We start from the raw sequence: 14,670 nt of genomic DNA on the forward strand, positions 1-14,670 counted from the left end.
ATCAGTGGAGAGTCCTCATAAAGATATGAAGGCATGAAGTAAGTCGGTCAGTAAGCCTCTGGTTACCTCATCTTCCTCCTCATCCTCCACATCCAGGATTCCAGAGTCCTGTTCAGATTGAGGGCTGCCCCCCTGGCCGTTCAGCTCCGTGCTCTGTCCCACCTCCTTCCTCACACGGCGGCCGCTGCCTGCACTCTGCTGGTGGGAGAGGGAGCCGTCAAGACTGCGCTGCACCTGTGCCTGAACACAGAGGAGAGGGAACTGCAGTCACCTGGGATCAGAGGAACTTAAAGGTTTCACTGAAGTGACCTCACCCAAATGAGAAAACAAAAAAAGTATTACAGATATATATATTTTTTTTGTCTGTGTATCTGTGTTCCTGTATTTTGTGTGTGTGTGTGTCTGCGCAGGCGCATCAACACACACACACACACACACACACACACACACACACACACACACACACACACACACACACACACACACACACACAAAATGGACTGTCCCCTTATCAAAGGGGGATCAACAGAGAAAACATTCAGCTGTTCTGAGTTAAATATACATAATATCATAATAGTACTTAAATTGCAGTTAATTTAATAAGATTATAAAGATAAAAAAGATTGATAAATGACAATTCACCAAAGTGTGCCGCATCACCATTGGACCCTTGAGCCGAGCCCTTAACCCCCAGAAAAACACCCCAGGACACCGGATAAATGGCTGACCTGCACCCACACCCCAAGCTTCGCTCTCACCTGTATGTGCGTGTGCATGTCTCAAAGGAGAGCAAGATGCATCTATACGCATACGTGTACAACAGCAAATACATCATCATTTCATTTCATCAGCGCAAGTCTCTATTTACAAGCATGCAGGGAGGAACAGATCGCAGAGAGCAAGGGCGTAACGCCAGGGCAGACATGGTACAGCGCGGCCTGCTCCAGCAGACCACATCGAGCTCTGCACATGTGTATTTAGCATTTTACTTCTCAAACAGTTTACTGGCCTTTACGCAACAACCGGAACAGCAAGGTGCTGAGCGCCAGACACACACAGAAAGCCGTCAAAGCAAAGAAAATACAGACCTACCCAGTCCTTAATCAATCAACAGTCAGACAACTCACTCTCCTTCTCTATTCCACACACACACACACACACACACACACACACACACAAATTAAACACTTGAAGCTACACGTAGAATTCTTATCCAAGATGTATTCAGAAAGTAACTTTCCTGGTCTACAAAGGAATCCTCCCTCTTAAACCCTCCCTTACGTATTTTGATAAAAAGTGTAATTAGGGAGAAATGCTTGTCGTCTGGGCCCAATAAAAAAATTATAATGCAGGAATCAATGTGGAACTAATATTTGAACAAGTTTCCAATTAACAAGCAGTTCTATTGGATACTATATGCATACATAAAATACTTTACATATACAGAATAATACAAAATAAAGATCTGCAAATGTAGAAATCTCAGCATGGGAAGAGTACAGCTCTACCACTAACCTATACACACAGCCTGACACGTTCACATTGCATTGATTCAGACTTTCTGTAGCCACATATCAATATTGCACCAATCCAAATTTCCACTAAGCCTGCAGTGACACCAATGACAGGGTGCTGGCCAGACTTTGTGGCCTAAATCCCCCATGGCCTACAATGAAGCCGCCCCTAGTAACATCACTCACCATTAATGTTTGCTGCTTCATATTAAGCTGAATTTAGCATTTCTTTTATATTAAGAAAATCAGCACAAACTACAGTAGAAATGATTACCCATGTAAGATTCCCTGCCGGCCACAACAATGATAATCAATGGTTATTTCCAGCAGCAAAGTATCGGAGAGCTTTCATTACAGATCCATGTCACCATTTCCTGACCTAGGATTCTGGCCTGGAGGGAAGAGACTCAAGGAGAATGAAAACAAACTCAACTCATGGACTGAGTCAGTGTGGTTCTAAGGAGGCAGACCCAAGGAGATCCTGAACAGAATGCGTCTTTCTTAAACAACATAACGGCGCTCATGCCCTGACCATGAGCACCCAGACACCCTCTGGAGTTGTGTTTCAACAGGACTTCAAAGGCCCTCAGTGAAACCAGGAGTGAGAAGAACGATGACTTGTTTGAGTAGAGGAAAGAGGGTTGAAAGGTGGCGAGCCAACGGGAGAGAACAGATTGAAGACGTCATACCTCCCCCAAGGGATACGGACAGGGTACCGAGAGTAGGGAGGTCTGTGGTGGAGACACAGCACAGAGTCCCACATGAAACACTGGCTCCAATGCAAGACAGACACCTAGCCCCTTGAAAAAGGCCACGGCCAGACAAGACGGGGCTGGTGGAGCTGGGGGGGGAGGGCTAAGCTTTGCTGTGGTGGAACTAGGAGATGAAGGACCTTTCTTGGCTCAGAAGAAAATGGGGGCAGACAGGCAACAGAGCTGACACTACGGTCAGAGAGCGGCAAGGAGGGAATCTGGAATATCAGACGGTAAATCGAGGAACAGAAAAGAATACAGCTATGAAATAACGAATGAAAATGCACAAATGCAAGCTAAATTCTCAGAGCAGCACAGGAGATAATATGGTGCGCAACAGCACAGGAGCACCACCCGATGCAGACTGCAGACCAGCTCGGAAAGCACTGGAATGCACGAAGGCAGCAAAGCGGCCCAGGCCATCCAGAACGGCCCGCCACGTGAGAATGTACAATTCCCGACAGTAAACGACATGGGCGGCTGGGGCCTGCTACCAGCGAGGGCAAGACGTTGGCGGCTGGATGCAAAGGATAGAGAGAGAGAGATGGAGGAGGATAAGTCAGAGGCTTGGACGGGACCACAATAATGCTCTGGTGAGGTCCACATTTCCAGTACTGTGGATGGCCACAGCTCCCGCAGAGCAAGAGGCCGAGTGACTAGAGGGATGCCAAGACTGAAGGTACAATGCATGAGATCACGCTGTGGTAGCAGGGACGGCCCCTTAACTATAAAGCCAAATGCTGAGCAGTACTCCTGAATATGTATGTCTAACTGGAGCCTAATGCCCTGCGAATTTCTGGGATAAGTGAAATCAATCTCACAGTAAAATATCACTTGTTCATCTAAAGCACAGCAAAGCCAAAAAAAAAGCCAAACAAAAGATATTGTGTGCATTAAATTCTCATTTTAGTGGTTTAAAAGGATGGGAAACTCAACAAAAAAAGGCACAAAAGCAAAACCAATGGTGGAAAGATCTCTTAATATGGTCCTCACATCACATCTCCATGCCTCAGGAATGGTCTGAAAAAAATCAACGCAAGTCAAAAGAACAGAGGAGCATCCCAAGTAAGATGTGGGGTTTAACACTGAGAGGCTAACTTCAATGCTCAATGAAGGGGGAGACAACACACAGGCAACAGGTTGTAACACTGTCATTCCACGGTGGGAGTGGCAGTAGGGCAGAGGGCCTTTCTGGGACTTGAAGTAGGTTGAGGTTTTGAGGAGTAGAAAAGTAGACTGGATTCTTATCCCAACTGTCCTTCACACGACTCCCAAGAGATTCTCCACTGGAGAGTCGTCACTGTTTCCTGCTGGTTTTGTTTCTTTGGGAAAATCCAAGAGCCTGTAAACTTACTCAAAATCAGTGCTGTGCGGACCACCGCTCTAAGATCCTGGTGACGCACAGAGGACAAACCCAGAAAGCTGAGGGATGGAGACACTTGCTCTCCTTAGATATGGAGAGTTCTCCAAATGATGGAGTGGTGGAACAATGACATCATAGCAAATACAAGGTGAACATTGTAGTGGACCACTGGGTTAAGACCCAAAGGGATATTAATAATTAATAATTGTTACTAACACATATACAGTAAAATTAATACTATTACTAAAACCATTGCTAATGAAGTGTTCCTCCCATTCCTGACTGAATCAGTTACTGGGTGCAGTGGTTTTTTTAAAAAACCAGCCAAGAGGAATCAGCCATTGCCATTCTAATTATTGGTGCAGAGATCCATGGCACCACAGATAGTCCCTATCCCACGCCTGAAGTCCTGCTGAACGTAATCTTCCTAAACCTTTCCTTGAACTTCTGGAGGTAATCTTCTGTACTATCATTTCTCCATTACGTTCCTCATCTGTTTTCCTTTTATACCCAATGGCCTTTCTTACCTAGCTACGCCCTCTCCGGATACAAGTCTGGCAGACACACGAGGCCGCTTTCCGCAGACCAGCAACGTCCAAACAACCTTCCGAGATGCAACGTTCACAGCTGCTGCCAAAACCGAGCACGACACTGAAAAATAAGGTGCCATATCATTGTGCCCTAGCAGCACATCAAAAGTAGGGCCATGTTGCTCTTCAGTAACATCTATGAGAGTCTATAAGCATGCCACCATCTGCCCGGCAGACAACATACCTGGCTGCTTGGCTGGTCCCTACACACGGCTTGTGTGTTTGCAAGTGTGTGTGTCAGTGTGTGCACCTCCAGTAACTGGATATTAGCAAATCATTCCTCCCTACTTCACAGGGAATCCAATGTGTTTCTCATTAATCTCAGCGAGCTTGACTGTCGGGACTACAGAGGTCTGATGGAAACTGTACTGCTGTATCCCTGAGGCACTGCGGAGAGAGGGAGAGAAATGGGAGACATGGAAAAGACTAGAGGGAGGGGGGGAAAAAATGAGGGACAGAAAGAAAGGAGGAGAGACTAGAATGGAAAGGGAAGGAAGGCTTGATACGCGGAATGAGAAAGGGTGAGGGAAGACGCAGGAGGAGGAAGAGAGGAAGGAGAAATAAAAGAATGGGGTGAACAAGAAAAGGATAAAAAAAAGAAGGGATCAAGCATAAAGAAAAGCAGAGGGAAAGATGAAGGAGAAATGAGGAGAGGTAAGAGAGGGAGTGTAGGCCTCCAGTACAGTCCCGCCCTCTCTGTCTGCCAGTACACCCCCCCCCCCACTCCAGCTTGCACAACGGAGCCATTATCACCACACCAGATTCCATCACCCATTTATTTTCTATTCGTTTGTTAGCGGAAGTCAAACGCTCTCACATACGAACGATTTCATCTAATTTCTCCCCGGATGGGAAGTGCTCTTGACTGGAAGGCTGTTGGACAGGCAAACCGCTAGACTGAAAGTCTCCAGTGATTAGTAGTCTGGCCCCTTTGGCGTTGGGCGCGACAGCCAGGCCAGGGGCAGGTACAGCGAACAACATGGCCAGTGTTTCCCTAGAAACGCACTAGGAGACAACAGCACCATCCAGCTTTTAAAACAAGCAAATAAAAGTACCCCAAACTTCAATTATTGAACATGGCCGGCTGAGATGCAAAACTGCTGTTTTAATAGCGGAGGAACATTGTGTCTACAGCTCACCTCCAGGGTTGTGGGTTCAAATTCTTTCCCCCTGGCTGTGTGTGGAGTTTGCACGTTCTCCCCAGATTCATGCGGGTTCACCGGCTGGTTCCCGCAATTCAAAAACAATCAAGCAGCCAAAAAGACCCGAAATTGCCCATAGTGTGAGCCTGAGTGTTGGCTCTGCGATAGACAGACATCACATCCAAGGTGCCTCCCAGCCTCAGGCCCTGTGCTTTCTGTGACAAAACCCAAGGCCCACCGCAGCCCGTTACCAGATAAGCGGCCATGAAAGATGGAGAAAAAGTTGAACAGCTGACTTCTACGGCTTCTTCATAGTCTGCTTCCCTCCCTCTCTGAGACACATGCATATTCTCACATCCAAAGGAGCATAAGCCTTCACAGATGACACTAAAAACGCAGGACAGTCACCTGATCACCATTCAGCCTCCGGCAGAGTTTGTTTTACAGCAAGACTAGGTGCCACATTATAGCAAGCGGCCCAGGGAGGCTAACCAGATCCATAAGGAGTCACTGATCTTACCTCACGAAGCAACGATGCAATTTTCTCTCAGAAGTGGAGAAATCTTCACAATGCAGGCTTTGGTTTCCATAGCTACCAGGAGCAAGGACTAGGGGAACTCTGCTCTACATCATCTCTTCCCACACCATTAATTATGCTTATGTTCAGCTCTCATTTGAACTTCAACTGGTTGCGTAATTAAAAACGTCCCAGTCCTTTTTTGTGCATTAGCAAAACAAGAGAAAGGCACAACAAGGCAGAGCCATTAGCCATTTTGGCTAAAACATTAGAGGCAGCTGTTTAATACTGGGGATTAACTATCGCCCTAATGATTAATCTTTGTAAATGTGTTCAGCAAAACTTAAAAATAAGCTGGAGAAAAACAGAACAGCTACTAAATCATGGAAGACATTTGAAGAACGTTACCAGAGGACAATTTGTCCACATAAATTAAAAAACGCAATGTTCAAACATAACGGACTTCACAGAAGCACAGGCACAAGCTCACAACAAGTCGATGTAACATGTGCAAACGAGGACACACACACATTAATAAAGCACACACCGACTATTTAAAATTAAACGCACTCCCACCACAAACACACACAGACACACACACATTAATAAAGCACACACCGACTATTTAAAATTAAACGCACTCCCACCACAAACACACGCACACACACACACACACACACACACACATTAATAAAGCACACACCGACAATTTAAAATTAAACGCACTCCCACCACAAACACACACAGACACACACACACACACACTAATAAAGCACACACCGACTATTTAAAATTAAACGCACTTCCACCACAAACACACGCAGACACACACACACACACTAATAAAGCACACACCGACTATTTAAAATTAAACGCACTCCCACCACAAACACACACAGACACACACACACACACACACATTAATAAAGCACACACCGACTATTTAAAATTAAACGCACTCCCACCACAAACACACACAGACACACACACACACACACACATTAATAAAGCACACACCGACTACTTAAAGTTAAACGCACTCCCACCACAAACACACACAGACACACACACACACACACACACACACATTAATAAAGCACACACCGACTACTTAAAATTAAACGCACTCCCACCACAAACACACACAGACACACATAGACACACACACACACACACACACATTAATAAAGCACACACCGACTACTTAAAATTAAACGCACTCCCACCACAAACACACACAGACACACACACACACACATTAATAAAGCACACACCGACTACTTAAAATTAAACGCACTCCCACCACAAACACACACAGACACACACACACACATTAATAAAGCACACACCGACTACTTAAAATTAAACGCACTCCCACCACAAACACATGCAGACACACACACACACACACATTAATAAAGCACACACCGACTACTTAAAATTAAACGCACTCCCACCACAAACACACGCAGACACACACACACACACACACATTAATAAAGCACACACCGACTACTTAAAATTAAACGCACTCCCACCACAAACACACACAGACACACACACACACACACATTAATAAAGCACACACCGACTATTTAAAATTAAACGCACTCCCACCACAAACACACACAGACACACACACACACACACATTAATAAAGCACACACCGACTACTTAAAATTAAACGCACTCCCACCACAAACACATGCAGACACACACACACACACACATTAATAAAGCACACACCGACTACTTAAAATTAAACGCACTCCCACCACAAACACACACAGACACACACACACACACACATTAATAAAGCACACACCGACTATTTAAAATTAAACGCACTCCCACCACAAACACACACAGACACACACACACACACACATTAATAAAGCACACACCGACTACTTAAAATTAAACACGCTCCCACCACAAACACACGCAGACACACGCACACACACACACACATTAATAAAGCACACCCCGACTATTTAAAATTAAACGCACTCCCACCACAAACACACGCAGACACACACACACACACACACATTAATAAAGCACACACCGACTACTTAAAATTAAACACGCTCCCACCACAAACACACGCAGACACACACACACACACACACACATTAATAAAGCACACCCCGACTATTTAAAATTAAACGCACTCCCACCACAAACACACGCAGACACACACACACACACACACATTAATAAAGCACACACCGACTACTTAAAATTAAACACGCTCCCACCACAGACAAACACACACACACACACAGCACACAAATGTGTTTGTTTTCATATCTTTATGTATTCATTTCTATGAGTATAACCCTGATCCCATCTATGACAACCTTAACCCATACTCAGCCCTAACCTTAACCATAAGTAACCAAACTAAATACAAGACTTTTGACATTTTTAGTTTTTTGATTGCAGTCACAAATTCTTATAACATTGCGTTTCCCCTGATGGGGACAAAAAAAAATGGTCCCCACAATGTCAAAATAATTTTAACACATTGTGGGGACATTTGGTCCCCATAGTGTAATATATACATGACACACACATACACATACAGACACATACACACAGTGACCCTGGTGAGCAAATGTTTGAGAACCACTTTGTCAGAGGTTACTTTGGTTTAAACCGTGGTTGATTTCCAAGCCAACATTCCGCTTTAGTTGGAGAGATCAGAGGATAGAACTCTGAGCAGTGTGTTCTGCTGCCACCTACAGGCATGAACGAGAAAACAAGGACCAAGGCTTTCGAACAGCAAGGCTGCTGGAGCCCATTCTTTGTTTTATCCCATTTAATATGACAATTGTAGTTAGTGGTTTACTTTCAAAAGTCCATCGGAAAGAAAAATCATGTCATAAAGTTACAACAAAAAAAAAAAGATTACATTTATGCTGATACTGAACAGATAGTGGTGATATGTCTTGAAAAAATCTCCCTTTTATCTATTACTAACGAACCATCTAAATTACCCGGGGTTTTTAAAAAACTGAGTTTCAGCATGAGCCAGGTCAGGCACAGCCTGGACTGACGGCCGATAAAAGGAAAATATTTACAGCGAAGTCCCACAGTTTCACACCAAAACAGGTGGTGTCTGAGTGCTCCGGCAACATGGATACGTTAATGAAGAATTCACAACCATCCTGCATTCTACTACTGTGGGCATCAACCTTAACAGAGGGAACACAAACTTGTTTTGGAATCCTGCGGCAAAGAGTTTTGAAGAGTCTTGGACAGGTCGTCCGAAGTTGACAAGCCTTGAAACTCTGACAACCTGCCTCTGGATACGTCACCATCAGCAGAACCAACAGAGATACCAGCTGTGTTACGTACTGGTTTAGGAGGCCATGGAGTCTGGATATGGGACGAGCAACGTCCAGCCGGCACAGAGAGGGGGGAGTAGTCAGCAGACCTCCATCAGGCATGAACAGCACATGGGCTCCAGAGCTACGGCGATACGGAACGGGGACCCGCACCCCCACCCACCATAGTCACACCAAAAATGAATTCCTTTGTGCATAGAGAGTGGTAACAGCTCCGTGACAAGAGCCCCTGTTTGTCATTAGAAGCAGGAGGGGAGGGGAGCGTAGAGCAGGGGAGGTGCCGCCCCCCGCCCCCCCCGTCGCCTTGGGCTCTCCTCCCGTAGAGCGGCGGAGCCCACCGCAACCGCATGACCAATGGGTCGCCCTCGGAATCCACATCGCCCTAATGAATGCAGGCTTTCTGTGCGGCGCAAACCTGCCAGCGCCACACATGAAAGGTCGGGATGTTTGGCTGGCACGCCACTGGTGGAATCACGAAAAGAATTAAAACTGAAATTAAAAACAAACAAAAACAGACCGAGAAAAAGGGCCAGGAGCTAAGTAGAGCTCAAAGGGAGGGAGACGCCGAGCATGCTGGGAAATCATCCCGTAATACCTCCGTGCCCGTCTGAACTTAATCAGTAAAATTCGGGCCTGGCTGAAAGGCTGCGACGGTCAGACATGTGGAATCGTACATTCGCCCGTTCAAATCCCAGCTGTTCAAGACTTATTGGATACAGACATTTGCTGGGGGGCTAGAGTAACTTACCCTATTTTTACTTATTAATATAGTACAGAGGAGGTGAGGACTATAGTCACAGGTGATCATGGAGGAAGGGGAACAAAACGGAGAAAAACTTTCATTGGTTCCTCCTTCTAAAGAGAGGGAGGATCATACAGAGATTCTCACAGGCCATGGAAGAGTTGGTCCATTAATGGGGCATTTGGACCGCAGCTTTCTGAACTTATTACACAGGCAGGCTGGCTCAACCTGCACAAAGCGGGACAGGTAAAGCGGGCTTGGAGAACACAGCCCCGTCCCGGACCTCAAATCCTATAGGTGAACGACCTGGTGCTGACCCACCGAGGACGCTGCTGGAGGCCAGCTGAGCCCCAAGCACACATGCTTGTACAGGCGGGTGCCCTGGAAGAATCTGCCTTTGATGGTCGCTGGTGAGTCCCTCCAAGCCTGCTCGCCGCATATTGTCCTAATCAGCAGTAAACAAAATTCTGCCAGACATTCCATCACAAAACAAAACGCTTTCAAATGCTCAGGGATGTTACCCTGCCGGCCCCCTCATGGGATGACGGGGTAAAGCCAGGCAGAAGCCCACGCCATCGCCGCTTCAGTTACCCCCGCTTCCCCAAGCCATTGCCACCTCCTCGCCGTGTTCCCCTCTGTCCGCGTACTGCCCCAGCCAAAGGGGGCGCCGCTCACGGTGGCAGCCTTCAGACAGGCACGCAAAAGCGCTTGTTTTTTGATTAAAGCAGTGAAACAGATTTAAACATCTGCAGACCCGTCTCTGTTGCGTATCTAAGAGCAGCACACAGGTCCTCCGGTTAACTAACTGGGAAAAAAAAAAATCCCAAAAGCCGCTTGAACTTTCTGCTCTTTGGATGAAGCTTTCCGCTAAAGCAAAAGGAAAATAAGAGCGCTGGTGCACTGGCAGTGCTGCACGTGTTCTGAACGCTGTAAAACTCGGAGCAGATTGTCACTGAGCCTGCAGGGGGTTGGAGGGAGAGCAGAGGAGAGGCGCGCATACCGTCCCGACTGCTCCTCCAGTAATTACTGCTACACTCTGGCTGAACCTCTGAAGGAGACATGCCTGGGCACTGCCAGCAGAAGGAAGCCCCCCCCCTCCCCATCACCCCTCAAAATGCCCCAACAGTTCACCAGCAGGACCACGAGTCTCGGCTCAGCGGAACACGTGCGACCAAGATCCGCGCCGAAAGAACCAATCAGAGAGGCCCTGGTTAGGAGGCACACCGGAGACGACCTTTCAGAGTCACGTGCAGACTGTGACCTCTAAAAGGAGTCACAGAAGTGAAGATGAACACCGAATCTCACGTCTGGTGACATCATCGGCACTGGCTGGCCAGCTGGCCAGAAGCCCCCCCCCCGGGCCCTCACCTGTTTCATGGCCGTCTCGCCGATCTTCTCCGAGTGCTTGCGGATGCTCTCCAGGAAGTCCTTAAGGTCGGACATGGAGACATCGCGTATCTGGGTACGTAGCAGCGATATGTTCTCCGCCATGATGCCACAGAACCGATACTGGCCAGCCTGTGGAAGGCAGACGAGCTCGAGCTGCTCCAGAGTACGTAATGCCGGGTAGTACCTGTAGGGGGCAGAAAGGGGACACTCACTGTACAGTGCACATCTTTGCAGAGATACAGTAGATGTACTTAACATAAGCGAATGAATTGACCGGCAGGTCAACCATACCACTGAACCCAATGCATACATGATATCCTGTGAGGCAGAAACAGAAAAAGTTAGTTTTGCTGGCGGTTCCCAATTCCCAACAGGACAGGGTGTCCTCGTATCATGGGGGGGGGGGGAATGGCAAGCTGGGCTTCCGTCCACGCTGTCGAGCACCAGAACTATTACACAACCGGACCCGACTCCATCAGAACTGGCCGACCTGCCTGCTACCTCCATCCTGACAGCAGCGCGAGCAAATATAAATAAATAAATATATAAATAAATAAATAAAACAAGGGGCGCCGCAAGAAGGGAAACAGATAAATCTTATAAAAAAAAAAAAAAAAAAGACTGCAAGCGATTTACAGGCCTGGCGAAGCACATCTTCAGGTCACAGTGGGGACAGACAAGCGAGACGCAGAAGCTGTTTACTAGACCGTAGCAGAGAAGCGGGCCGGGTCAAGGATGTTAGCAGGCTGAAGACACGCCCCCTGCTGGGCAGGCCAGGAGATGGGCAAACCAGTGACAGTTCCCTGGCATCCAATCCAGCCATACAGCCACAAAGATCCCAACAGGGAACGCAGGCAGAGCTAAGCAGCAGCGAAGAAAGGGTTAAGCCAAGGTGGAAACGGCCAATGCTCCCGAAAACTGAAAACAGCACAGCATCCCGGGCCAGCCGGCGAGTGCGGCGGAGCAGAAACCAAACATCTATTAAAAGAGCCTGCAGGCTCCCAAACTGCTTGCGATGGACTCTTCTCTACAACTCTACGATCTTCCCCATCCAAAGAAAGCGAGGTAATGAGGGGGGGTGATACAAAGAAAAATAATTTTTAATAAAAAAAAGAAAAAAGTTTGCTGCTGAAAGCATTAGGATTCCTGCTGTGAATAAATTTCAAGTTCTGGATGGGTGACCGCGGGTCAGTGGTGGTGGAGAGGCTAGCATCTAATCGAGCTGACAGGCCGAGATGAAATATGGGCCCAGACGCGCCACGCTGCGTGGGACAGGGGGTTCTGGATCTGGTATTGGCTTTGCAGAATTTCCAGAGTGCAGGCGGCCTGCACGTCTCTGCATGTCTGCATTTAGAGAAGCACTGAATGGTCTACCAAGGAGCACCAGCTACCCTTCTGATCCAGGGCCAAGTACAGCCTGCACCACTTGGCCAATCATCTGGAGAAAGCTCTAGACCAGGGGCGCCACAAAGTCAAAGCCTCCTCCGTAAATTTTAGCGAGGAGTGGGGTCACCGAGAGACCGCCAAACGAGTACCCTTACCCTAAATTCTCCTCCACAACACTGCCCCTGTTCCCTGCGCTATCCCCTCGTCATTTCCCCGCGATACGGGAAACACCGCTGTACCTCGGAAAGCTGTAACAGCCCGGCTGAAGAGGGTCAGATCTGTGCCTTCCGGCACAAGAACCGAACTGATGCGAGATGCTTCTTACGTCGCACTATGTTGCTTTTGTCCGTGCAGCTTCCCTCTTAGTAACGGACTAAACCTGACATCTGCTGCCACCTAGAGGCAGTCGTGCAAACAGGCAGAAGAGTAACACTATACATTCAGGATATGAATACTCAGGCTGAGGAAGCTCATTACGCAATAGCAACCAGCATGCATTAGAGAAATTAGGTATTAACAGTACTAACAGTGAAATACCTGTCAACCACAGGATTTAAACTAGCAACCTTCTGATCATGAGCACAAAGCCCTGGTGTGAGTCACACACCCAGGATGCAGTTACCTACTTATTCTAGAAGATGGTAGTTTATCAGTTTATTTCCATAGAGAAGCTCTGTAAACCTCCCAAGGTACTAAACCTGCCTCCTACTGCAAATCTGAATAAAAATTACGAATAATTTCAGCAAAAAGCATTGGCCAGGCAGCAAATCAAACAGAATGATATTTAAAGCCCCCCCCCACCACACACACACCTTAACAAAATAGCACAAAAAAGTCAAACTAGTACCTTTTGGCCCTCATCTGCTCCTGTAGTTTGCTGTACATCTCCAGCACTGAAAGCCAAAAACAGCCACAATTTTACAATATATCTGCCAACCGTGGGCTGCTGCGGCACATGAGCTGGCTCTAAAATTAAACGATTAAAGCTGATCTTTACAAAAAAGCCTCAGCCACACCAGAACAAGGCAGTATGTGACAGACGTACTGGGCAGACAGTGGGCCAGTTTGTCAATGGTGGTGGCGATGTTCCTCTGCTGCACGCGACACTGCCTCAACTCGTCCATCGCAGTCAAGAGCTGCAGGCATATGGAAAAGAAATCAAAGTCTGTCCTTTAAAAACTCAATTCTGGATTGAAATATTACCCCGTATCTTCAAAAACCATAAAGCACGGGCATAGTGAGCCAGATATATTGCTTTTATCTACATCGGGTCAGGATTTTTTACTGAATTGCAGAGCACAGCTTTATGAATTAAAATGCCTTCAAAGAGGTCCATGAGCTGAAAATCTGGTGGGAAATACCATCTTGGACTGTCTATCAGGTCAGTTTGGTATAATCTTTGCCCGTATTCCTTGGTGTATTTGCTCACGCTCTCACAGGTCACTCAAGGACCTTCATTTTGTATAATGTGATTAGATGTGTTGCGTTTGTACACATTTTCAGTTGCTCCAGTGTAGCTTCCGTTTCTGCTGAAGGCTGCTAAGCATAATGTATTATGCTCTGTATGGTCAGGTAATCTTTATCTGAATAGTTTTATGTGCAAAATAATCCATTCGTCCTTCTCCCAATACATAAACTCACATGACTGCCATGCAGCAGCTCAGTAAAGGTCTTAGTTACGAAATTCAAAAGATGGTTCTAAAGTATCCCCAGTGAGGATAATGACAGGCCTTACCTCCTTCCCATCATCCTGGAGCCTCCTGTTGGTGTCAGTCACCTGACTCTGAGATGAGAAGCAGACTATTCAGAAACGCAGTGAAACCGAAGAACGCACCCACATTGACAAAGTTATACCGATCTGTGTAACAGAGAGGTCACTCTCCACCTTCGACCCCTCTCTCCTTTCCACAGCCCCACCCCCC

The 14,670-nt window shown here is 46.9% G+C and overlaps 1 protein-coding gene across 3 annotated transcripts in view; it reads right to left on the minus strand.

Moving 5' to 3' along the window:
- LOC125705018 (exocyst complex component 6B-like) overlaps window positions 1-14,670 on the minus strand; it is a 26,648-nt gene continuing 11,978 nt past the window's right edge. Inside the window, exons 3-7 of one of the 3 annotated variants that reach the window (XM_048971337.1) lie at window positions 14,484-14,531; window positions 13,794-13,884; window positions 13,596-13,641; window positions 11,342-11,546; window positions 1-195 (exon numbers count right to left, since the gene is read on the minus strand). In XM_048971337.1, the coding sequence (XP_048827294.1) occupies window positions 16-195; window positions 11,342-11,546; window positions 13,596-13,641; window positions 13,794-13,884; window positions 14,484-14,531 (570 nt within the window). In that variant the 3' untranslated portion in view covers window positions 1-15. Of the gene's footprint in view, window positions 241-11,341; window positions 11,547-13,595; window positions 13,642-13,793; window positions 13,885-14,483; window positions 14,532-14,670 lie in introns of all 3 variants that reach the window. The other 2 variants (XM_048971336.1, XM_048971335.1) reach the window with 2 other exon arrangements.

Source organism: Brienomyrus brachyistius, chromosome 12 (genome assembly GCF_023856365.1).
Source record: "Brienomyrus brachyistius isolate T26 chromosome 12, BBRACH_0.4, whole genome shotgun sequence".
NCBI lineage: Eukaryota > Metazoa > Chordata > Actinopteri > Osteoglossiformes > Mormyridae > Brienomyrus > Brienomyrus brachyistius.